Source organism: Lathamus discolor, chromosome 3 (assembly GCF_037157495.1).
Source record: "Lathamus discolor isolate bLatDis1 chromosome 3, bLatDis1.hap1, whole genome shotgun sequence".
NCBI lineage: Eukaryota > Metazoa > Chordata > Aves > Psittaciformes > Psittacidae > Lathamus > Lathamus discolor.
Window position 1 is genome coordinate 149,651,084 of NC_088886.1, and position 24,221 is coordinate 149,675,304.

At 42.8% G+C, this 24,221-nt stretch overlaps 1 protein-coding gene across 2 annotated transcripts in view; it reads left to right on the plus strand.

Annotated features, from left to right (window-relative positions):
• The window catches only part of DOCK1 (dedicator of cytokinesis 1), a 320,534-nt gene that overhangs the window by 54,643 nt on the left and 241,670 nt on the right, over nt 1–24,221 (plus strand). For both annotated transcript variants that reach the window (XM_065672474.1, XM_065672475.1), the window contains exons 19-23: nt 3,889–3,986; nt 9,211–9,300; nt 9,807–9,907; nt 11,369–11,503; nt 14,976–15,084. In XM_065672474.1, the coding sequence (XP_065528546.1) occupies nt 3,889–3,986; nt 9,211–9,300; nt 9,807–9,907; nt 11,369–11,503; nt 14,976–15,084 (533 nt within the window). The remainder of the gene's footprint in view (nt 1–3,888; nt 3,987–9,210; nt 9,301–9,806; nt 9,908–11,368; nt 11,504–14,975; nt 15,085–24,221) is intronic.

Consider the following 24,221-nt stretch of genomic DNA (forward strand, 5'->3'; position numbering starts at 1 on the left):
CCTGCCTGGACAGGTGACAACTCAGTAGATACCAATGGGGTGGGAAACATTGGGCCTTCTGTTCTTAGGGTAAATCTTAGAATCCCAGCCTGGTTTGTGTTGGAAAGGACCTTAAAGCTCATCCAGCTCCAACCCCTGCCACAGGCAAAGACCCCTTCCACTGGAGCAGCTTGCTCCAAGCCCCTGTGTCCAACCTGGCCTTGAGCACTGCCAGGGATGGGGCAGCCACAGCTTCTCCGGGCACCCTGTGCCAGTGCCTCAGCACCCTCACAGGGAAGATTTTTTTCCAAATATATAAATATATATAAATATATAAAATAGATAAATTTTAAATTAATACATTGGTAAATAGACAGCAAGTTGTGTTTTGAACCTGTTCCTGACGTCATGTCCAAGCCAGGGTTGATTTTGCTTCCCTCCGAGTAGCCTGTTGAACTATGACAAACGGAGGCTTGTTTTCTCCTCCGTGGGCAAGGCAATTTTGGAGTTTGAATCATCTTCTTCTGTCAACCAGAGGATGGAGATACTAGGGAATACAGAAGAAGGGGCAAAATCACTTTCTACATGAACACCGCGTGTGGATAGTGCCTCTTACAGGACTAGCAAGATGGATATCCTTTTAGTATCAGGTTGATAGAAATAGAGCTGAAATTGCTGAAAGGATGGTGGAGGGGGACTCTTCATCAGGGAATGTAGTGATAGGACAAGGGGTGATGGGTTCAAACTGAAACAGGGGAAGTTCAGGTTAGCTCTTAGGCAGAAGCTTTTCCCCATGAGGGTGCTGAGGCGCTGGCACAGGGTGCCCAGAGAAGCTGTGGCTGCCCCATCCCTGGCAGTGCTCAAGGCCAGGTTGGACACAGGGGCTTGGAGCAAGCTGCTCCAGTGGAAGGGGTCCCTGCCCGTGGTAGGAGTTTGGACGAGCTTTAAGGCCCCTTCCAACCCAAACCTTTGTGATTCTGTGATTCTATGAAATTGCATTAATGGACTTGCTGGAATATTCTTCTGATTACCGGTAGCCAGAGAGCTGTTAGAGTTCTACCCAATTATTTACTATAGTGAAGCATTCAGGGTATCTGTAAGGCTTATTCAAAGTGTTTTTATGCTTTTTCTTCTGCTTGAAGGACTCAAGCCTATAGATAATAGCGACTGTGACTAATCTGGAGTTGAGACTTCAAGGAACCAAGGAGACCAGCTTTTAGAAACAATTGAGCCAGGTTTTACGTTGTCATTCAACACAGTTGATAATGTAAAAGACATAAAGCAATACACAATATGACAAATTCAGTTTTCTGTAGTTCTGTAATAATGATGATTTAATTCCGGGCTTACAAGTTGTAAAGAACAGAAAATAAATTGCTTAAGATCATAAGGGAAGGTTATTTCAAAGAACACACAGAAATCTAATGAGAGTGGGAATACTATCTAACTTCAGTTCAGTGACAGGGCTTTGAGAGAAGTTTGGGTATCTCTATAAAGAAACCTTGGCGTAGACACAGGCCCAGGAAGCATAAAACCAGGGAGCTGGATCATTTGCTTCCAGTTGCTAAATATGATGGAAAAGAAAACCTTTATATGTAGTTAATAGAATCATAACTTGCATCAACCCAAACAGTAGCTAATGCCTACTTGGCAGGCTGGATGCTTGTTCTAACTCTTTGCAGTTAAAAATCCTCATTCTGTTTTCTTCCACTGACGTTTTCTGAACATAAGTCTCTATTGACCTAGGCTGACTACAGTAACACCATTTGCTGTAGGCTAAAATAGTGGTTTACATTCTTATCCTGGTTTACTTACTGTATTACTTTATACCTAGGCCTACAGAAAGCAAGATGAGCTGACGGACTGGTACTTTGCTGGGGTTAATGCTCGCAGTAACAACGAATGCGCTTTCTTCCTGTGCACTGTGACTTATTTTTCTCTCTGGTAGTTGGGCTGCATTGACATTTTCTGTTCACATATGCATATTCATATGGGGTTTGCTGCGTCATCGTGCTGAAAGTGCACATGGGTTTGTTTTCTTGGGGCAATACACGATGCCATTCAGAGACAGTCTGTGGGCTGGCTTTCATTTGGATCGTTCCTTTTGTCAAGCTGATGCCTTTTTACAAGTCAGGCTGAACTCGGATTCAGTGGTAGAAAGCAGATGTATTTATGTTTGTGAAATACTCTGTATAACTCAGAGGCATCTTCACTTTTCTTCCAGAAGCAATTTCTCTGTTAATGTTGAGTTTCTAAGACCGGCTTCAGCCTATAGACTTATAAGATATACTAAAAAATAGTTAAAAATGAGGGCTTGAATCGTTCAAAGCTTTGATGTAGTAAAATACTCTTTACTTCTGCTCCCAAAGAGATGCAGAGAAGGCTTGGTTTGAGTGCTGCTCAGGGGGGAAGCTATCCCAAGGAGAACTGCAGTTCATTCTCCTAGAAGTAGTTTTATTTCCTGCTTGGAATAAAAGATACTGGGGAAAGTACAGGAGCTGCTCTGGGTTTCTGCATAGAATTACCAGAATATACCCTGCAGATGCATGGCTTGGTAAACGTTTTGCTGATTGCTTTAAAAGTCAGGATAGTAGAAGTGAAGGGGAATTGGTTAGGAGAAGCCACCTGTTCTTTAGGAGTTACATTGGGCAGAATTCATATCACGTTCAAGGCCAGGTTGGACAGAGGCTTGGAGCAAGCTGCTGTAGTGGAAGGTGTCCCTGCCCATGGCAGGGGGCTGGAACTGGATGATCTTAAGGTCCCTTCCAACCCAAACCAGTCTGAGATTCTTGGTGTTGGGGGTATGTAATGTAGAGTAGTAATTCAGTGGTTAAACTGCAGGTTAGATGATCTTCAAATGTTCTGTTTGGGGTTTCTTTTGAGGATGCTTTATGTATAGTTTGTTTTATCATGGAAACCGACTTTTAATGGGGCAGGGAGGAATTCTCTGATGCTAATTTGGCTAAGGTGGGAGGAGCGTATGGTTTTCGGTTGGTGGGCACTTCAGGTCTCATCCCAGTAAGTGCGAGGATGGGTTTAACTGACTGATGCTCCAGGTTGTTCATATTTATTAGCTTGCTTATTTGCAGGAGAACACAAATTGTGAGCTCCTCATGAGAAGTTTTCCTTAAAGGAAGCTGAAGAATGGTCTGGTGGCTTTTTACGACAAATAGAGAATGAGCTCACCCTCTGTATTTTATTTATCACAATGACTGCTGAAGTGACACAATCTTAACTTAGAAGCATCATAGAATGGTTTTGGATTGGAAGGGACCTTAAAGATCATCCAGTTCCAACCCCCTGCCACGGGCAAATCTTAATAGTGGGATGTAGAATATGGGGACAAGACTCATCAGTGTTGATTTGTTTTGTGTACCCTCGCTCTCCATCACTTGGAAGAACCAAGCCGTTTGGGCACTATGAGTTATTAAGCAGGCAGTTTTCCACTGCAGTAGCTTGGTTTGCAACTGTTTGCCTTGCATTGGGCCTTATTTTCTTTTCAATTTATTCAGTGACAGCAAAAAATACCCTAGAAACATTAATGCTGGAAGAGTCACGGCCTATAGATGTGACTGTGTTGGTGGCTGACTAATTTCATTCTGGCATCTTCTTCTCAACACACAACTGTTGTGTACAGCAAATTAAAACTGAGGGATCAGGCTTTCTTGGCCTCGATTTTAATGCTGACATTTCAAAAGCAGGCTGTGTTTCTGGAAAGCCTTTCAGAGATCTTTCATACTAAAAGTACTGTATGAGGCTTCTGCAGTGGCAGAGGCAGGCTAGAAATAGTGTTGTTGTCCAGGGAAAATGGTTGACCTAAGGAAGTAAATCCATTTCTCCTGAATGTAGTTATAGACTACGAGTGAAAGTAAATATCCTACATGATGTAACTGTGTTTCATTTTCCTAGTTGATCTCTTGGGACTTCTGAAGTGGCGATCCAACACAAACCTGTTGCAGCAGAATTTGAAGCAGCTGATGAAAGTCGATGGTGGTGAAGTGGTTAAGGTACAAGTTTAATGTCTTTAGGTATAAATTCGGTGTCAGAATTTTGCTGAATCTCATATTTTGAGGTCTTCTTATCTTCTGTTCTGTTCTCTGCATCCCCCAACCTCACTGGACACACTCAGATTAAATTGTAAGCGGGTATCTCTCAGCCTTCAGAATGCTAATGTCCCTTATAGAACATTTCAGGTGTTGAGTGCTAGTAAGGCACATGTAAAATGCAATTTTCTGAGCATGTAGGATGGCGTCCAGCACTTCAGTGACTTTTTATATACCGATACATGAAAGCCATAGGTGTTTTCCTTTGCAAGATTAAAATATCCCGGAATTCTTACATGGCAATATTAAATGTCGTTTTAATACATAGATGTGGAATACAATCCTATTGTGTGCTGGTGATAATGTTTTGACAAAAAATATTCCTCCTGGAAATACTTTGCTAAGCCAACTATTTACATGTGCAAGGCCACTGAATGACTGCAGAGACCTACATAGAGACCGACTTGGAAAAGAGTAGGTTGGGACTTCATGAATGCTTTGTGATAAATCAAATCCAAGAATGACAGATGTGATGTACTGGGGACAGATGACCCTTAAGGCCCTCTGGTGTTGTGCCCTTATTTCAATGGATTTTGATTTGGTTAATAGAAGGATAATGAATGCTTCATCTCGGAGTCACTTCAGTCTGAGAATGCTGATGTTATCCCTATTGAGTGTGGGGAAAATGCCTCTCCCATGGCTTGTTTATCAGGGAGGTTCTACCTGCTGCTATTTTATTGTAGGTCATTTGACAGTTAAACACTTGACAGATACTTCTGCTAAGCATTGTCATAGCTCCCTTGTTTGTCATGTTTCTTTTTCTTCCAATGGCATCAGAGTGTAGTACAGATTACTGCTTGGTGGATATTGGTAAATGTTTAATATTCCTCTTTCCATCACTTACTCTTTTTATAGAAGACCCCTGTTTTTGTTATCCATCTGTTACAGCAGCGCTTAGAAAATCTGTGTGTACACTGCTATTGTATGCTCGTAATATCTAGTTTGCAACTGTTCCTTTCTATTCCTTCAGCTTTTCTGTCCTTCATGGTTTTAAATATGATACATGGTACATTCTATGTATGCATATTAAAAAAGCCGTGTGTGATAAAACATATCTCAATTCTCAGTTAAACTATTTCAGTTTATTTAAAAGGCCAGTATAATGTTTCTGCCTACTGGTGGCTGATCTCTTCCTTAGTGATAAGTGAACAAGACACTCATTCTGTGATGGACTGTTTTAGTAGTGTATGGAAACTGTAAATGTTATCTCCCTTTAACAGAGGCTCTGGTTCCATTTGAGCATGGAGTCTATAGGATATGGGAACATAAACGAATAGTCTGCAAATCATTCATACTAGCTCCTGTCATGGTTTAAGCCCAGCCATAACTCAGAAATGTGCAGCTGCTCTCTCGCTCCCCCCCCTTTCTCCCCCCCACTACCAGAGGGATGAGGAGGAGAATCAAAAGAATGCAACTCCCACAGGTTGAGATAAGAACAGTTCAGTAACTAAGGTATAACACAAACCACTGCTGCTGCCACCAATAGTAATAATGATGAGGGAAATAACAAAGGAAGAGAATACAACCGCCGACTGATACTCAGCTTGACTTGAGCAGTGATCTAACCCTTCTGGGTAACTGCCCCCAGTTTATATACTGGGCATGCCGTGCTGTGGTCTGGAATACCTCTTTGGTCAGTTTGGGTCAGGGGTCCTGTCTCTGCTTCCTCCCGCCTTCCCCTCCTCCCCGGCAGAGCATGAGGCTCACAAAGTCCTTGGTCAGAGTAACCATTACTGAGCAGCAACTGAAACCATCGGTGTTATCAGCGCTGTTCCCAGGCTGAAAGTCAAACCCACAGCACTGCACCAGCTACTAAGGAGAAAAATGACTGCTACTGCTGAACCCAGGACAGTTCCCTACCTGAGGAATGCTTTTCTACCACTTCGTACAGCAAAAGCATCTATTCTGTGTTCTTGCTGTCACATGAAGTCCTTGTGAACAGATATAAACTAGAACTCTACTAATGAAACTCAGTATCTGATGTCTAAATCTGAAATGGAACTTGATGGGTTATGACACGACCTTCTAAAATCCTTTGTATTTAAAGGGATTTAGCCAGGCACTGTTTGGTGTTTGAGAGTGCTGCTGCTCTTCAAACCAAGACAGAAGCTTCTCTTGTCAAAGCTCAAAACTCTGCTTTACTCTTTCCTTCCTGCCAGCTGCTGGTTAAATGTATTTTTGCACGTGCTCTTTCATTGAACAAATGGGACTGAGAAGGCTCAACTCAAATCCTGTGGTGAAATTGTGAGCTGGATCTCCCTCAGAACTGAAGCTAAGATCAGCCGCAAGCATTTTGCTTTTCCGTTTTTTCCTCTTCAGATGGTGGTAGCGTGGACTGTGGCTCCATGTTTGGCATTGAGCAGTGTTTTGTGAGCTGCTAAATGGAGCTTAATTCCTGAGATTTAACTCTAGGTTTAGCAGATAGTCCGGGGGAACCATGGAATTGTGTTTGGTCTAGGAGACTCATTGCGTAGATGAAAGCTTTGAAGGAAGGTGGGAGCCAAGCTGGTTTTCCATCTCTCCCACAGTGTATATAATATCTCTTTGTAGTTGCAAACTTAGAAATAATAGAATCCCAGGTTGAAAGGCACCTCAGGGATCATCTGGTCCAACCTTTCTAGGCAAAGCATGACCTAGACTGGATGTCCCAACACCCTAGGTGGAGGGATGATGGTAGAGCGGTAGATGTAGTTTTTCTTGATTTCAGTAAGGCATTTGATACTGTCTCCCACAGCATCCTCATAGATAAGCTAAGGAAGTGTGGGCTTGACGATCAAGTAGTGAGGTGGATCGAGAACTGGTTGAAAGGAAGAAGGCAGAGAGTTGTGGTCAATGGCGCAGAATCTAGCTGGAGGTCTGTGACTAGTGGAGTTCCTCAGGGGTCGGTGCTGGGACCGGTGCTGTTTAATATTTTCATCAATGACCTGGATGAGGGAACTGAGTGCACCCTCAGCAAGTTTGCTGATGACACAAAACTGGGAGGAGTGGCTGACACACCAGAGGACTGTGCTGCCATTCAGCGAGACCTGGACAGGCTGGAGAGTTGGGCGGGGAGAAACTGGATGAAATTTAACAAGGGCAAGTGTAGAGTCTTGCATCTGGGGAAGAACAACCCCATGTACCAGTACAGGTTGGGGGTTGACCTGCTGGAAAGTAGTGAACGGGAAAGGGACCTGGGGGTCCTGGTGGATAGGAGGATGACCATGAGCCAGCAATGTGCTCTTGTGGCCAAGAAGGCAAATGGCATCTTAGGGTGCATTAGAAAGGGAGTGGTTAGTAGGTCAAGAGAGGTTCTCCTCCCCCTCTACTCAGCCTTGGTGAGGCCGCATCTGGAATATTGTGTCCAGTTCTGGGCCCCTCAATTCAAGAAGGACAGGGAATTGCTTGAAGGAGTCCAGCGCAGAGCCACAAAGATGATTAAGGGAGTGGAACATCTCCCTTATGAGGAGAGGCTGAGGGAGCTGGGTCTCTTTAGCTTGGAGAAGAGGAGACTGAGGGGTGACCTCATCAATGTTTACAAATATGTGAAGGGTAGGTGTCAGGATGATGGAGCTAGGCTTTTTTCAGTGATATCCAGTGATAGGACAAGGGGCAATGGGTGTAAACTGGAGCATAGGAAGTTCCACGTTAACATCAGGAAGAACTTCTTTACTGTAAGAGTGACAGAGCACTGGAACAGGTTGCCCAGGGGGGTTGTGGAGTCTCCTACACTGGAGATATTCAAGGCCCGCCTGGACAAGTTCCTGTGTGATGTACTGTAGGTTACCCTGCTCTCGCAGGGGGGTTGGACTAGATGATCTTTTTAGGTCCCTTCCAACCCTTGGGATTCTGTGATTCTGTGATTCTGTGATTCTGTGCAGCTGAATCTTAACAGCGTCCAACATTGTGGAACCCACTGCTTCCCTGGGAAGATGATTCCAGTGGCTGATTGTTCTCAGGGTGAAGTTTTCCTCTTGTGTCCAGTAGGAATCTCCCCAGCAGTAACTTGTGCCCATCACCCCTTGCCTTTACCATGGGATTCCTTGTAGCTACCCTTTAATTACTGGAACATGGTGATAAGGTCTCCCTGAGCCACCTTTTCTCCAGGCTGAACAAACCCAGTTTGAATCAATTGCCTTCTGCTTGTTCAGATGTTCCTCCCCAACTACACCTTTTCTCATCTACAAGATGAAACCCGTTCTTACAAAACCCATTCTTACTTTGTTTGAGACAGATGTGCTAGAACAGTCCATGTTGAACCCCTTTTTTGTCTCAGCCAAAACAAATGCAAACCAGGGCCACAATCCATCCTTATTCTGCCTCTGAGGAACCCCATGTCATTTTTGTCATCTGGTGGAAGAAACTGCTCAGGTGCAGCATCCCATGCTGATAAAATGAGTGTGTTGATGGGCATCTCTGCTCCATTCATTGATTTCTTGCTGTCACTAGGAAGAAATACTGTAATTACATGTGTAAACCATCTTTTATCCCTCTGCTTATCTTGAATCCCCTGACACTAATCTGCTTTTACTCTCGTATTGCACAGATCAGGGTCCAGCCAACTGGCTAGTGAAGACTCTTCCTGTGTTACAGTGCTAGAGGCGTGTAGGTTTGGGCTGGGGCAGCAGGTTGTGTGCTCTGTTTCCCATGCCTGCATGTGTGCTCTCATTTGAAGTTGTGGATCTGAGTTGATGCAGCCGTCAAAAGCGATGTGCTGTGCACTGCTCATTGCTCAGCTCAAAACTACTGAGGGTGACTTGATTTATTTGGCATGAGGCTCGGTTGCTTGTCTGGTTTGTGCTCTGAAACATCAGGTTTGAGAAACTGCATGATCCTGTTGACTGTATGTTGAAACTGAGGTTTGAAACGCATACTTGTTCGTTCACTGTAATAGATTAAACTCCTTATTTAAGTGTACCAAGTGCGATTTCTGACCTTTTTTTCTATTTGAGTGATACATATGTCTGGATGATCAACTAAAAAAATAATTGCTGGAAACAACAATGTTAAATTTCCCTTTTTTTTGGCTAACTTTTTAAATGTCTTTTTCTAAAATGGGTAAATGAAAGCAAATGCAGCTGTAAAAACCTGTGTGTGAAATCTGAATTCCATTTCTCCTGTAAAACATGACCTGTGTATGTATTTGCAGTTCCTTCAAGACACATTGGACGCACTTTTTAACATAATGATGGAGAACTCGGAGAGTGAGACGTTTGACACGTTGGTGTTTGATGCTTTGGTAAGTTTGCATTCTGCAAAATAGGTAAGGTTTTAACTGTTTGCATAGTATCTAAAATGTAGCTACTGTAATGATGAATAAATAAAGCTGATGGATAAAAATGTGTCAAGGCTTGAAGGAAGTTTACTACTGAAAAAGACTTTCTTTGCTGTTTTTTATTATTGACCCTGAAAATTACATTTGGAGTTTGTTGGACTTGATCACAAAGGGATTGGGTTAAATCATGTCATCCTCCCAGAAAAGAAGGAAAGCAATCGAGTCCACTTACTGTAGTGGGTGAACAGCAGAATTTAGGACAGAAAGTTTCTGCTTAGAACAGAAAACTTTGTTATGAATGGGAAGTTTTCACAGGAAAAGAGATTATTACGACATTGGGAGGATAATCTCAAGCTAAAATCAAAGTCTTTTAATGTTATTAATGTGTCTTTTCTGAAAATGAAGGTGGGTGAATGTATGAAATGAAAGTAGTTTTGAGGATAATGCAATAGTTTTGCTGTTTCTTACAGGTATTTATCATTGGACTGATTGCTGACAGAAAATTCCAGCATTTTAATCCTGTCTTGGAAACCTACATCAAGAAGCATTTCAGTGCTACGTTAGCCTACACGTAATGTTCAGATCTACCGTTTCTAATGGGGCTTGTATACTTTTCCCAGATAATGTTAATTCAGCTACTTGTTTGTGTAGGTTCATTGGGAATTGCCCATAGAGCTTGGGAGGGTAGGAAGTTCTTGAAGAAGGCTGGAGATAGTAATGTCTTTCCCTCTTAAAATAACAGTAGTAAAACATTGGATCAATTTGCAAGGAGGAAGTCGTGATTTTGGGGTATAAGAGGGATTGATTTGATGATTTCAAGAATAGTTTTGCAAAGAAAACACTCATAAATGATTCTCAGTCAGAACTGAGAAAGAAATCATGTCCATTTAAGATGCTTCAAAGATCCATTTAGTGCATTAAATTGATGATCTACCCTGTATTATCTGCATTAGTGTCACTTTGGGGAGGAAGCAGTGAAGAATGAAAAATCCCCAAAGTCCATTATTTTGGCTGTCTTAAGGATTTCTCCATGGTTAGGATCTTTGCTGCTGCAAAAGGGTAAAGGATGAATCATCCTTGAGCATCTTCTTTTTTTAGCGCGTGCTGAAGGTGGCCCTTGCAGTGATGTAGTCATGGAGAGCATCCTTCCCCTCCTTAAATGCAGGGAGGCAGGAGCAGGGTTAAGCTTGAGGATGCTGGATTTGCTGGATTCTAGCTTGACTTGTGCCCATGGGCATGACAAATCACTGCCTTTTATTGCACAAGTTTAAGGGGATGTTGCATTGACAGTATCTAAGTGGTTATTGAAATTCTGAGGCAGTTTCTCCTATTTAAATAAATCCCCATATATCAAGATATCTGTCTAATCTATGTTCTTTTAGTGGTATATATTGTTTTAGTGTGGATGTTGAAACATAGTGTAGCTAGGATGGTTTAAAATGGAATTACTTGCAGTTGCATTAGAATTGTGATTGATACTCAGTTGGGAGGGAGGTAGCTGAAATGGTACCATTTTTAAAGGGATTTCACTTTCAAGTTTGATAGACTTCAAAATGTGGCATAAGAGAATTTCCAACTGATGTTGGATACATCTTTGAAGAAGTAAATTTCACAGATTGTAGCCCCAAACCCCTGTATAAAGGGGAAGCCCTGTTTAAAGAAGAAACTCCTATTTAATGAGTTTTAATTCTAATGGTTTGTATTTAATTTATTTGGTGTTATTATTTTAATTATTATTAGTAGCTGCATCCTAAAAATAACCTAAATATGAATATCCCGAAATATCCAGCAGAAAATAAGCCTGAGACTTGCTGCGTTGCTTGTGTGTCGAATGGTATTATGGTCTGTGTCTTCTCTTTTTACTCAAGCATAGTTTGCAGCTACTCACTAGCAAACCCAAGAACACGAGGAGTTCATTAATTATACAAGTAATTCTGTGGCTTGTTGGGCACTACTTGGGCACATAATTGTTCTTTCAGGATAGGAATTCTTCTGTGTGAGCTTGTAACTTGTGTTTTCTGTATTTAAACAGGAAGCTGACTAAAGTGTTAAAAACATACGTGGATAACGCAGAGAAGTGTGGTATCACAGATCAGCTCTTCAAAGCAATGAAAGCCTTGGAGTACATCTTCAAGTTCATAGTCCGGTCCAGGATATTGTTCAATCAGTAAGTATGGTGGATGCTGAAACCTGTCATTCCCATTGCCAATATAGCTCAGCAAGAACCAAAATCCTATAATACAATGAGTTGCTCAATATTGCAATGTTTTAGAGGTATCTTAGGTTGCTGGAACTTATTTCAGAAGTCAGCTATTCCCGTGGGGCAAGCCAGATATCCTTAACAGAGATGTATATTTTAAGTACTGCACTGCTAAAATAATGTATTTCAGCTCTCTATAGTTTAGGTCTCTGAACAATTAAAGCTTGCCACTATTTGGGAAACTGCTGTTAAGAACTGTCTGGTACTGTGGCTAGAATGTTGAAGGTGCTGAGTGTTCATGCATTCCTGTCCCTCATCCAGGCCTGGGCTTTCCTAGTGGCAGAAAGGGGTTACAAGAAGCCTGAAGAGGGGCTTTGGACAAGGGGCCTGTAGGGACAGGACAAGGTGAATGTCTTTAATTTGCTAGAGGGAGATTGAGATCTGGAGCAGGGGTTGGAAATGGATGAGTTTTAAGGTCCTTTCCAGCCCAAACCATTCCAGGATGAGAAAGTGGAAAGGAAGAAGGGCTGTAGAAGTCTCCTATTTGAGAGTGATAGGAGAATTATTGGCTTTCTGTGAAAGCTCTTCCTTTGCCAGCCAGTGTGGCAGGGGGCTGCTGGGGGCCTGTTTTGTGCTCCCTACTCAACCTCCTGTATGGTGAGCGCACCAGCGGTGCCTGCATCCATCCGTAAAGCCAAGCACAAATAACTGTCCTGTTAATTTTGAAGTCAGGCCTCCGTTTTATACACAAAATATTAAAGAAGCTGTAAACCAAATGGATAATGCGTCCATCTTCACCGAGGTTCAATGCTTTTACTGCTTCTTAGCGACAGTAACAACCTTATTACAAGGGATTTATGTAGAGCTCTGAAGTTATCAATTCCACCAACCTTTCTCTAATTGAGAGCTTGTAATTTATTTCTGTAGGAGTCTTACTGTGAGATTCATAAAATACTGAATGTCACTTACACTGCTACAGGTCCTACAAATCACTTTAAATCAGAAAAAGGAAATAATTATCCCTTGCTGCAGATTAGATTTACAGACAATATGACCCTCTAGTATTGGCCATTGGATTTCCTCCTGCTAAGCACTAATTCGCTGTTCTTTAGCACGGGGAAGCCACAGCTCTCAATGGCAGGGGATTAATTAGCAAAGCTCCTGACTGCTGAATGACACCATGATTTGTTCTGCTGTAAGAATCCAATCCTACCTGAGGTGTGTGATTTGAAGTGATTATGATGCAGGATTGGAGCAGCCTTCTGAAATATCATCGTTGTTTCACTGAGCAATCACAAGGAGCCAGCAGAATCTTCTATTAAAAAAGTATTGCATGTTTTTAACTCTGATAATACAGGAGGGGACTAAATACACGGAGCATTTCAGTAATGTAATTGCAGGCAAGCTTCAGTTCTGGATAAATCCATAGGAGCCTCGCTTATCTAGTTAAAGAGTGGTGCCAAATCTATTTGTTCAGTATATCAAGGTTTCTAAAGGCAAAACACTGTGAGTGAACTTTAGCAATAGCTCTATTTGGTTTACTCAGTAATGATCCCAGTGGTTGTGTTGCATTTTACAGCAGTCTTAACATTTTGAAGGCAGTGCTAAAGGGTCAACTCGGTGTAGTCTTGGTTTGCTCATAGTGCATGCAAGCATTACAGCTATCAGGTGTGTTAAATGTATGTTAATAACTGACAGTAGAAACTCATTGGTAACCTGTTTATTTTTATTACTATTTCCTTTTTGAAACACAAAGCTCTTTTGAAGCACTTTGATTTACTGGACTCTCAAGTTTAGTTACTCTTTCTATTGGTATTAGTTTCACCTCTCTAATCTGTTCAGGGGCACCCTGAAATCCATTAATGAAACTGGGAATTCACAAGTAATTTCTTCTGCATAACCCCCACTTTTAGCCTAAACGGAGAATAGAAGCTTGTGCAACAGAACAGATCAGTTTAATACTTTTCTGTAGCATACATTTCCCCTGTGTACTGGTGAAATAGCATTTTTTAATACCTGTGGTTCCCAAAGGTTTATGAACACAGCATTAAAAATGATACATATTAGTTTCAGTGTAAAACAGCAAGAACATTCTGAATTCCATGTTTTACCTTAAGATGAACCCCTTTCCTCCTGTGATAGGTGGCTCAAGCCAGGTTGGATGGCACTTGGAGCAACCTGGTCTAGCGGAAGGTGTCCCTGTCCATGGCAGGGGTTTGGGACTGGGTGAACCTTAACATCCCTTTCAACCCAAACTGTTGTAAGCACCCCTGTTTAGATTTGACCTGGATGCCAGATTCTCCTTGGCTTCTCCTAAGCACTGATTTTGGGGGGGGCTCACATTGTCTGTGTAGCTGAGGTTCAAGAGGCATATTTACAACAGCCTTTATTGTAGGCGAGTTGTGCGTACTGCCAAAGGTGAGGAAGAACATATAAAGGATTTATGTGGAGCTAGTGGTTTTCTCCTTTCCTATTTCTTAGTGGAAGTTGTCTCATCCTACACCTGAAGCAGAGATCATTCTGCATTCAAAATGTCCAAGAGTGTTTTAGGAACACTCATTCTTGTGCTGTACTGAAGCAGTGGACCAAGTTCCTCACCTTGGCTGGATGGTTTTTGCCTTTAGAATTGCTCAGGTGTCTCAGGGCAGGTTTTATCCCCCTGAAGCCACCTGGTAGACAGAAGGACCAAGAGAGAAAAGAGGAGCCCCTGTGGGCAGAACAGCTGTAAGAAATCCCTCTGAAGGCACAGGGACTTGCCTTTTGAACTTGAGTTGTGGAATAGTCGTTCTGCTGCGACATCTGTACTGACTGTATTGGGAAACTGCTCAACTAGTTCAGTGTTAGTGAGCCAGGAATGAGAGTTGAAATGCATTTTAACTTCAGTGTTCCCTTCCTATAGAAAAAAAAAAGCTATGATTTTTCTTAGCAAATAATGGGTTGATAGGTTTTGGTTTTATCTTCCACAGAGTTTAAGGTCACTCACCTTAGGCCATTGGTAGATTTTAATGATTGCTGGCAAGTTGTCTGGATGCTTTCTGGCTTCATCATCAGAGAGCTGCTTGGCATTGGGCCTCCCAGACATCTGCTCACTGTTGTGCAGGGGCATGAGACTCTATCCCCCTGCTGTGTGGGCACATGGAATTGGGTCGGCGCTGAGGGATTCGCTGTGACTTGAAGGCAGAGACAATACTGGATGTGGCATTTCACATGGGAAACATGAAAACAAGAATCTGCTGTTCCTGCTGGCCCAGCTCAGTCTGTCTGCCTTGTCCTTATTGCTTTTTGTGAAAGGAAGCTCTTGGTTCAGTGAAGAAATTTGGAGATATTCTTGAACCTCAAAAAACATGAGTAATGCGGCAAATTATGATCTGTCATTTGGAACCAGATTTAAAGCTCTGTTTTAGTTGGGTTATGCTTATGGAACCTAATTCTCTTTCAGACTTTATGAAAACAAAGGAGAAGCAGACTTCAGGGAGTCTCTGCTGCAGCTCTTCAAGTCTATCAATGAGATGATGAGCAGCATCTCTGATCAGACTGTCATAGTGAAGGTACGTACTCTCCAGATCTCCATCTTGGCTTTACCCTGGGGTCCTAAACCACAGGTAGGTAGTACATGAAGTGTATGCTGGTGTTTGTGCCCGTAAGTATTATACTTCAAAAGTGGTTAATACTTAGTGCTTCTGGTGATGGGTTGATGACTAAGAAATGTGCTTCAGACAAGTAAGCTTACTTAAATTGCTGCAAAATCCTCACTTTGATTTTTTTAAAGGAAAACTTAATTTCTCTTTTAAGGAAGAAATAGGCTATTTAGCTTATTTAACTTGTATAATCTTAACATTAAGGTAATTTTAAGGCATTATCTTTAAGATGCAGGTAACAATGTAGATCCTCATGTTCTTACGCACTTATGCACTGCCAGGCTGAAAGAGCTGGGCTGGGGCAGCCTGGAGAAGAGAAGGCTCCTGAAGGGGAGACCTGAGAGCAGCTCCAGTGCCTGAAGGGGCTGCAGGAAACCTGGAGAAGGGCTTGGGACAAGGGCCTGTAGGGACAGGCCAAGGGGAATGGCTTGAACCTGCCTGAGGGGAGACTGAGATGAGCTCTTAGGCAGAAGCTCTTCCCTGTTATCTTTCACATCTCTTGCCCGATTTAATTCTAACTGGGCCTTAGCTTTCCTGGCCTGGTTCCTGGCTTCCCAGACAGTAGCCCTGAGTTCTTCCCCTATTTTTTCATCCCTTTAAAAAACAGTATCTGCTTTTGGTCACATTGACTGACTTGTAGAACTGGGAATGTGGTCTCCAACCTCAAGTGAACATGGGTATTGATATGAGAGGTTAGAAGCAATGAATAAAAGGACTGATATGTTTTTGTACCTGAGAGTCCAAGATTTTTGCATCGATAACAGTCTCACGTTCTGTTAGTGAGTCTCTTTCACCATGAAGTACAGGGCCTCTCATACATGTATTTGATGAGCTACACATTGAAGTTTTCCTTGTGGTTCCAAATAGCATTTATAAAAGGATGTAACTCTTGACCTAGCTGTGCTGAATGAACTGAGAGATGATGGTTAGAAATGGGCTAAGACCTGGGCTTGAATTTAGGGAGAGTTTGACACTAGGGCTCCTGCCGCTCAGATGTGCAATAGTTGTGTGTTAGAAGAACATTGTACAGCAGCTGGGAGGCAAAGACAGAAGGCAAGTACTGCACCAGTGCAAGAGGCTCCTCTTTGAAGGAAGCTGGGATAAGTAGAGCAGGAGAACACCAAAGTCAAAGATATGGGTGCGTTGTGGCTAAGTGCCTGCAGGTCTCAGGCTAGTAATACCATACTGAGCACACAGCATAAATAGTGGGGATAAAGCTGCTGGGTTTGATTATTTGATGGAAGGGAGACTGAGGTTGTATCATCTGATAACAAATTAGGGATATTGCTTATTTCAGGAAAGAGGTATTTTCATCCCATTGACAAAGCATCTATCCTGAATGGAAATTGGTAAGTTTGAGTTAGTGACTTGGAGTGTGCTAGCTGGTGCTTTACAAATAGCATGCTTTCAGATTACCAGCAGTAGATGTAAGGTTTGTTTTACTGAGACTCATTTGTGAGGCCTACTCCAAGAAGGCAGATGAACTTAAGCTTTTTCCTTACTCCATAGTTTATGCCTGGAAACTATTAGATTAATACCCCCCAAAATAGATTTGTTTTGCTTCACCCGAAATGCAGGAAAAGATGACAAACTTCCTAGGAAAGGCTGGAGAGATGACACTACAGCAGTGTCTGTCCTAGTCCATGTGTTGTTTCACATTCAGACAGTAGAGCACATCTGCTGTCTGCATTTGCCTATGTGAAGTACACTGGGAGATGAGGCATTGATAGATGAGCCAGTGTGGGGCTGTCTGAGAAGTGTGCTTGTGGATGCATTTCTGAAGCCTTGACAGCCTTTCATTCATTATTCATTGATTTCATCTTCTTTGGACTCTAATTACTTAGCTCTTAGAACACATAATTGTTAGTATTGGCTTTTTGCAGCTTGTGGAATTGCTTTTATTATGTTCAAATATCCACTGAAGCACTGCGGCTTCTTCAGGAACTGGAAATGTGTCCTCCTGTTACAAAGAATAGAATTACTGAATAGGTGGATGAATGTGGGGTGTTTTTGAGAGGGAGTGAGTAGGGTTTGTGTGCATCTTGGCTGACAAAGATATTGAAGTCCTGGGAGGGTTTCAGTAACTATGTGAAATGCATGTGACATTACAGGCTTCAGTCAGCATCTTTGTTAGGGATCTTCCAATACCTAAAGGGACTGAGAAGAAAGCTGGAGAGGGGCTTTGGACAAGGGCCTGTTGGGACAGGCCAAGGGGAATGGCTTGAACCTGCCCGAGGGGAGACTGGGATGAGCTCTTAGGCAGAAGCTCTTCCCTGTGAGGGTGCTGAGGCGCTGGCACAGGGTGCCCAGGGAAGCTGTGGCTGCCCCATCCCTGGCAGTGCTCAAGGCCAGGTTGGACACAGGGGCTTGGAGCAAGCTGCTCCAGTGGAAGGGGTCCCTGCCCGTGGCAGGGGTTGGAACTGGATGAGCTTTGAGGTCCCTTCCAACCCAAAACGTTCTGTGGTGATTGTATGATCTGGAGCTGGTAGTCAGGCACCATGCTGGTGGTGAGACACGTCAGGAGGGCCTCACAACCTCAAAGTGTGAGCTGCAAGGTAGACAAATGTAAAGCGGAGCATCTCAGGAAGAGTGAATTAATCCCTATGTGATGCTTTACTTCCATCTGACAGTTGCAGTCTGGGGAGGATACCATGGAGGCGTCACTGACAGCACTCTGGGGTCGTTGGTTCCATGTGCAGGGGCAACCAGAAAAGCACCAGGGTGTTGGGGTTGAGCCAGAGGTACAATAAGAACAAGGAAGGGCTGTGACTTGTTGGTTACTTGGCCTTGGTGCATCGGCATCTTGCATGCTAGGTCCATGGATGTTCTGGGAAGGGTGGTGGAGCACTTCTTGTGCTGTTGAATATTCTGAAGCTGTATAGAAACTAGTGAAGATAAGCAGATAAATTTGCGGGTCCCTGTGTTATGCAGCTAAGATCAGCAGATCTGGCTGTAGCAGTTTAAAGCTTATTTTACTGGCTATATATATACTGGGGAAGCTAACTAAGTGTGTACAAAATCAATCTGTTTGGAGAGATAAGAAGTTGACCTACACAGAAAAAAATGAAGGTGCTTCGCATTAGAAGAGAGATGCTTAATACATACATTAGCATATTTCTATTCCTCCTTGTATAAATTGTAATCTCTCGTGATAGTTTATCAACAGGAAGCAGAACTGCCACTGGAAAGTTTGTCGTGGAACGTTGGAAACTTTCCTCTTTGGGCTGGTTATCCTGAATTCTGCTTAACCCCAGCCTATCTGTTAAGAATAGCCTTCAAGCTGACACTGCACAGGGGAGAACGAATGGCTGTAGTCTTAAGTTCTAAGCAAGAATTACTCTTTATCTATTCACATGTTTATGTCCTTGTGGAAGCTGATGGGTTGTTTCTGACTGTAGCGTGGGTCTTCGGTTCCTTAATATTTTTGCATTTAAATTGCCCTTTTTCTGAAATTTTCAAGGCTTTGGGTACATTTAAAATTAAGATTTCCTCAAAAGAGAACTGTGAGAGTTGTGCTAGGATCTAAGGGTTTAGAGACATAGAGATCATGAATTTGTACCTTTCCTTTTTTAGCATTATAGTTATTCAAAGCTTCATAGTGTAGGGGAGAATTTGTATCTGGAGCTCAGGGTGCTGAGGCGCTGGCACAGGGTGCCCAGAGAAGCTGTGGCTGCCCCATCCCTGGCAGTGCTCAAGGCCAGGTTGGACACAGGGGCTTGGAGCAAGCTGCTCCAGTGGAAGGGGTCCCTGCCCATGGCAGGGGTTGGAGCTGGATGAGCTTTAAGGTCCCTTCCAACCCAAACCAGGCTGGGATTCTGTGTTTTAATTCAGTAATTCTTAAAATCAAGCTGGTACTCGAAAATAGCAATGTGTAATCTCTCTACTTCTCCAACAATTACTGCCATTCATCATGCCAGTGCCTCACCACCCGCACAGTGAAGAACTTCCTTATCTCTAACCTGAACTTCCCCTGTTGAAGTTAAGGTGTGCAGCATTTGGCACGCGCTCATGATTTTAATGGCTCCAATGGAGTTGAGCTATCCTGGTTTTCCTCTTATTTCCTGCTAATGGGTGTGTGACAATTATTCCCCTAACCTTTCAGCGTTTAAGCAGGAGCTCAGCTGAAGCCTAACACGATGCTTCAAGTTGAGATAAAAATGCAAATGTTTCCTGGTAATTTATTCTTGCATCTCTTGGAAACAAGGGCAGCTGAGCCAGCTGCATTGGATTGATGAGGACCGTCTGATTTCGGCTGGCTTTGGAGGAGGGAGCTGAAATGATTCTCAGCAGGGTTCTTGCAGTGTGCTCTAACGTTTGCTGCTACGTGTGACTCTGTGCTGCTGATCAGGGTGACTGGGAAAAGACAAGTTCTCTGTGCTTTAAATGGTCTTGATAGAGTAAGTGTGCCTATAAAATTATCCCGTAATGTGACCACAGAGCTGAGATGGGAGGTGATAACATTTCACTAATGCAAACTCTCTTGTGTGTGTGTGGCGTTATAATAATCGTTGTCACTTCTAACACAGGATACATATTTCTCAGTGCTTTTTCCTCCTCTAATATGAAGCATTTGCTCTTAAAGCCACAAGAAAGCATTTAAATGAAGACAGGGACATACAGTACAAGCTGCTGAGGTACCTAGAACAAAACAAAGCGACTGCATTGGTCTTTTCCAACAGGTTGAATGTTTCATAACCATCATTTAAAATGAGCTGGGTAACAAAATGTGACTGCGGACTGAGGTTTCTGTGGCTGTTAGAACCTACATGGGAAAGTGTTACACTGCCGACAAGCACAGTCTATCTATAGAAGAGCGCAAGGCCACTTTGCTTATGAGCGTGCTTAGTGCTGTTTTACACAGGATTTTGTGCTAGAGGCACTCGTGCTGTTGTGATTTGGAACAAATGATTGCTGTAGACTGGAACAATTCATAAATTGAGGTATTCCTGGGAATCATTTCATCCAGCTGCTGACAGGGCTGGATTTGGCTGGATAAGCTTCAACGGGATGGCATCAGGATGATGCTTGGGTAGAAGGTTGGTGCTTCGTGTTGAATGACACGAAAGCTGCAACTTAACATTAAAATCCTGTTCAAATTGAGTCAGGTAAATTCTGCTTCATCAAATGAAAGAGTTCATAAGAATATATTGTATTTGGCAAGGATTTTATGCCTAATTTTGAGACTGGGTGTGCGGTTTGAAATGAATGACTTCAGAAAATGTCCTTTTTAAGTGATGTTGTTTTGCTTTTTATGTAGTACAAAGAGCTTAAATCCTAGGCAAACCCTAGTATGCTATTTGGAATACATTTCCTTTAATATCTCATTTTTCAATCTAATGACAACCTGAAGTTACTATTGCAGTTTTCTTCAATAACTGCTGGAGAGAAGCTTTAGTTACTATGTTTTTGACATTCCTTGTCAGTCTAAACCTAAGAATGGGATAAAAGAATGCTGTGTTCTTGCAAGACTGCTTTGTTGTACCCTGTACTGCTTTGTTTTCACTTACCGGTGACCAGTGTTATTATCACAGCAGCAATTCTGGTTTGTATGGATGAAGAGATTGCTCAGTGTTCTCAACTGTGTCATAAACAGAAGTAAATGAGTAAAACTCCTCTAGTTTGCCTGTTATCCAAACTTATATCAGAAGTGACTTTAAGCTACTTAAAGGCAACCCTGTCTTAAGTCAGTGTGCTTTCCTGTGACAAAGAAGTGTTTGTGCAGACAACTTGTCTTCTACCAAGTGGCAGAAGGATGCTGGGTACAGTATCCGGGTGCCATTTCATGGCAGTGCCCAGCACAAACACAGGGTGGGCAGAGACTGGATGGAGCAGCCCTAAGGAGAAGGGCTTTGGGGTGTTTGGTGATGAGAAGCTCTCCATGACCCAGCTTCGGTGTGTGCTTGAGCCCAGAACCCCTACATGTACTGGGATGATCCCCACAGCAGGGGGCTGGAATTAGTAATGGTCGGACTTGATGATCTTAAAGGTCTTTTGCAACCTGGCTGATTCTATGATCTTGAAAGGCCCTTCCAACCCAGCCATTCTAGGATTCTCTGAACATAGTGCCATCCTTTTGTTCCCCTTCCAGCATCACTTTGTGTTAATACATAAGAGTGCTCAAGTGTGCTAAAATTTTTAAGAGTATGTAATTTATGTTACTCCACAAGCTTTCCGATGTACTAAGTGCTACCAGATGTGACAAAGCAATGGAGATGCTTGCAAACAGCACTTGCTGAATGCACACACTGCAGCATCACTTTCTGCCTTTGAGACAGACCATATTTAAGATCTGTCTCCAAGCAGCATATAAAATAAGCTGTATTTGTACGAATCTTGCAGTGCTTCTTAAACATGTTTCTGAGCATATTTACCTCTGTATAGATATGTTCTTCATGGCTTGCTATGGTGTTGGATTGTCAGTGTTCGAAACTAATACATGGCTTTTCAAAAGGTGGACTAGGTGACTTTGGGGGCTGGGGGCTGAATGCGTAAGGTAGTGCTGCTTTTTATGAGTGAGGTCATGCCCAACAAACATAAAGGTCTGCAGAAGCAGACTCCATGGGAAGTGTTTGTCTCTCTATTTTCATTCCCCATCTTAAAACTATGGAGGGCTTCAGGTGGGCTGGGCTTGGAGGTCAGACTTACACCATGTCGTAGAGAAAAGTAGGTTTTCCTTCCGAAGTAGCTTAAAGTCACTTCTGATATAAGTAAGGAGAGATTCAGATTGCCTGGGCCTTGGTGGGGTTCCCAAATGTGAAAATTGAGGAGCTCACATTTGCCTAAGGACGTGAAGAGGAGTTGTGGGTCTGTCTTCCCATCTCTTTTCTGGGAGGACTGCTAGTAGATGCCTATCTTCATAAAATCACCATAGAATCATGGAATGGTTTGGGTTGGAAAGGACCTTAAATCTCATTCAGTTCCAACCCCCTGCCGTGGGCAGGAGCACCTTTCAGGAGACCAAATTGCTCCAAGCCCCATCCAGCCTGGCCTTGAACACTGCCAGAGATGGGGCAGCCACAGCTTCTCCGGGCAGCTGTGCCAATGTCTAGCTACCCTTATCTTCATGAAGAAATGAGACTCTTGGGTGCTGTTCTTAAGGCAGCTCCTCCAGGTAATTTTGGCAGTTTGGAATTTTGGGATTCGTTTTGTTGTTCCAAAAAATAAATGAAGTCTACTCGGTCATATGAAGCTTACCAAGTCATACAAATGTCTAGAACCTTTACATCTGATCAATGTGCTAGGTTTTTCCATTGTTAGATCCCATTCCTTACCCATTCTTGTCTTATTAAAGCCTGTCTGGAAATACATCATCATGCAAAGAAGAGCTGTGCCAGTGAACTGATGCTCAGAGGGACCACAAGTAGAAGTAATACCTCTATTGTACATAGTCTTATTTATTCTGCCTTCTCACCATGTCTGAGGGTTCCCCCTCCCAACAAACCTTTTGATGTGAGCCATCACTGAGTGTGTTTCTTCAACGTGAAAACCCCCGATCTTATCTCACTGCCTGCTCTAAAGAAGTCCAGTCATTAGCAGTTCAGTCATTACATCAATGAATTTATCTTATGGGTTGTGAGGGTTGGCTGCTCTGGAGAGGTGCTTGTGATGATTTAAGGAATAAGTTGCAATTATTGTGTGGAATGATGAAACCTTGGAATTTCGTCCTCTGTACCGGCTGTGCAGAGGGCTGTGACCATCAATTACTGCTTAATTTATTCTGTTGAACGTCAAAGCTTTGACTTTTCTGGACTTTATTATTCTCACTTAATGAGTTTTATCTCTTGGCATGCTTAATTGCCTTTTCTTATAGTTTAGAAGGGTATCCTTGAAGCACTATGCTCATTGACTTTGCAGTTCAATAGGTTGTATTGGCAGCTGGTTCATGTATTAAGTGTCAGTTAATGGTTACCCTCATATGGATGCTCTTTGGCTCTGGTATAGTAACTTTTATCCATAGCTGCGATATCCATAATGGGGATATAACACATATATGCAAGTGTGTAAGGTTGTGTGTGATGGGGAGAGGGAGGAGTAAGGGAGGAGATGTACTTGGAGTTGGCTCACAGGCTGACATGCACTTGTCATCTTGCTGATCCTTGGCGTGTATGTGAATCACATCCCAGGAGAAACCATCCAACAATATCCCAACAGTCAATATAACAGTGAGTGTTCCAGGAAGTTTAACTCACTAAAAGGGAAAATAAAGCTGTCGTTCACGTGGTGCACTCTCTTGTTTCTGCTTTCCCTCCTTTTTATTCTACCCCTTTGCTAGTTGTGTGCTTTGTGGTACTTACAGGGAACGAATTTGTAACCCGGTAAGAGCAGTGATAATCTCTCACTTCTTTTCCACAGAGAGAAGCCCCTTTGGGCAGTAACATTTATATTGCAGCCCAGCTCACAACTATGTAAAACTGACTGAGGCAGTTGCCTGCTATTTCCAGCTGTGTATGTGATGTGACCGCATGGGAATCAGTGCAAGAACCTGGTTGGTTAAAAATCAAAGCGTGAAGGTTCTTCATTACTGTGTTTGCTTTAATGTTGGTTTGGTTTTCCAAGTGTTGGAACTGGGAAGTGAAGATATTTACTTTGCCATGTCCTTCTTGCAGAAATCAGGAATTTGAACCTTTGTCCACATGGAAAGGGATCAAATTTAACTTCTTTCAGTGGGGGAAAAAGAAACCAGATCGCTTCTTTGGTTTTCTTTTCCTGATGTTATATGAAAACGTGAGAACAGGTTTTATATCTGCTGAATTTAATGTTAGAATCATAGAATAGTTTGGGTTGTAAGGACCTCAAGATCATCCAGTTCCAACCCCCCTGCCATGGGCAGGGACACCTCACACTAAACCATCCCACACAAGGCTTCATCCAACCTGGCCTTGAACACTGCCAGGGATGGAGCACTCACAACCTCCCTGGGCAACCCATTCCAGTGCCTCACCACCCTCACAGGAAAGAATTTCCTCCTTAGATCCAACCTAAACTTCCCCTGTTTCAGTTTGAACCCGTTACCCCTTGTCCTGTCACTACAGTCCCTGATGAAGAGT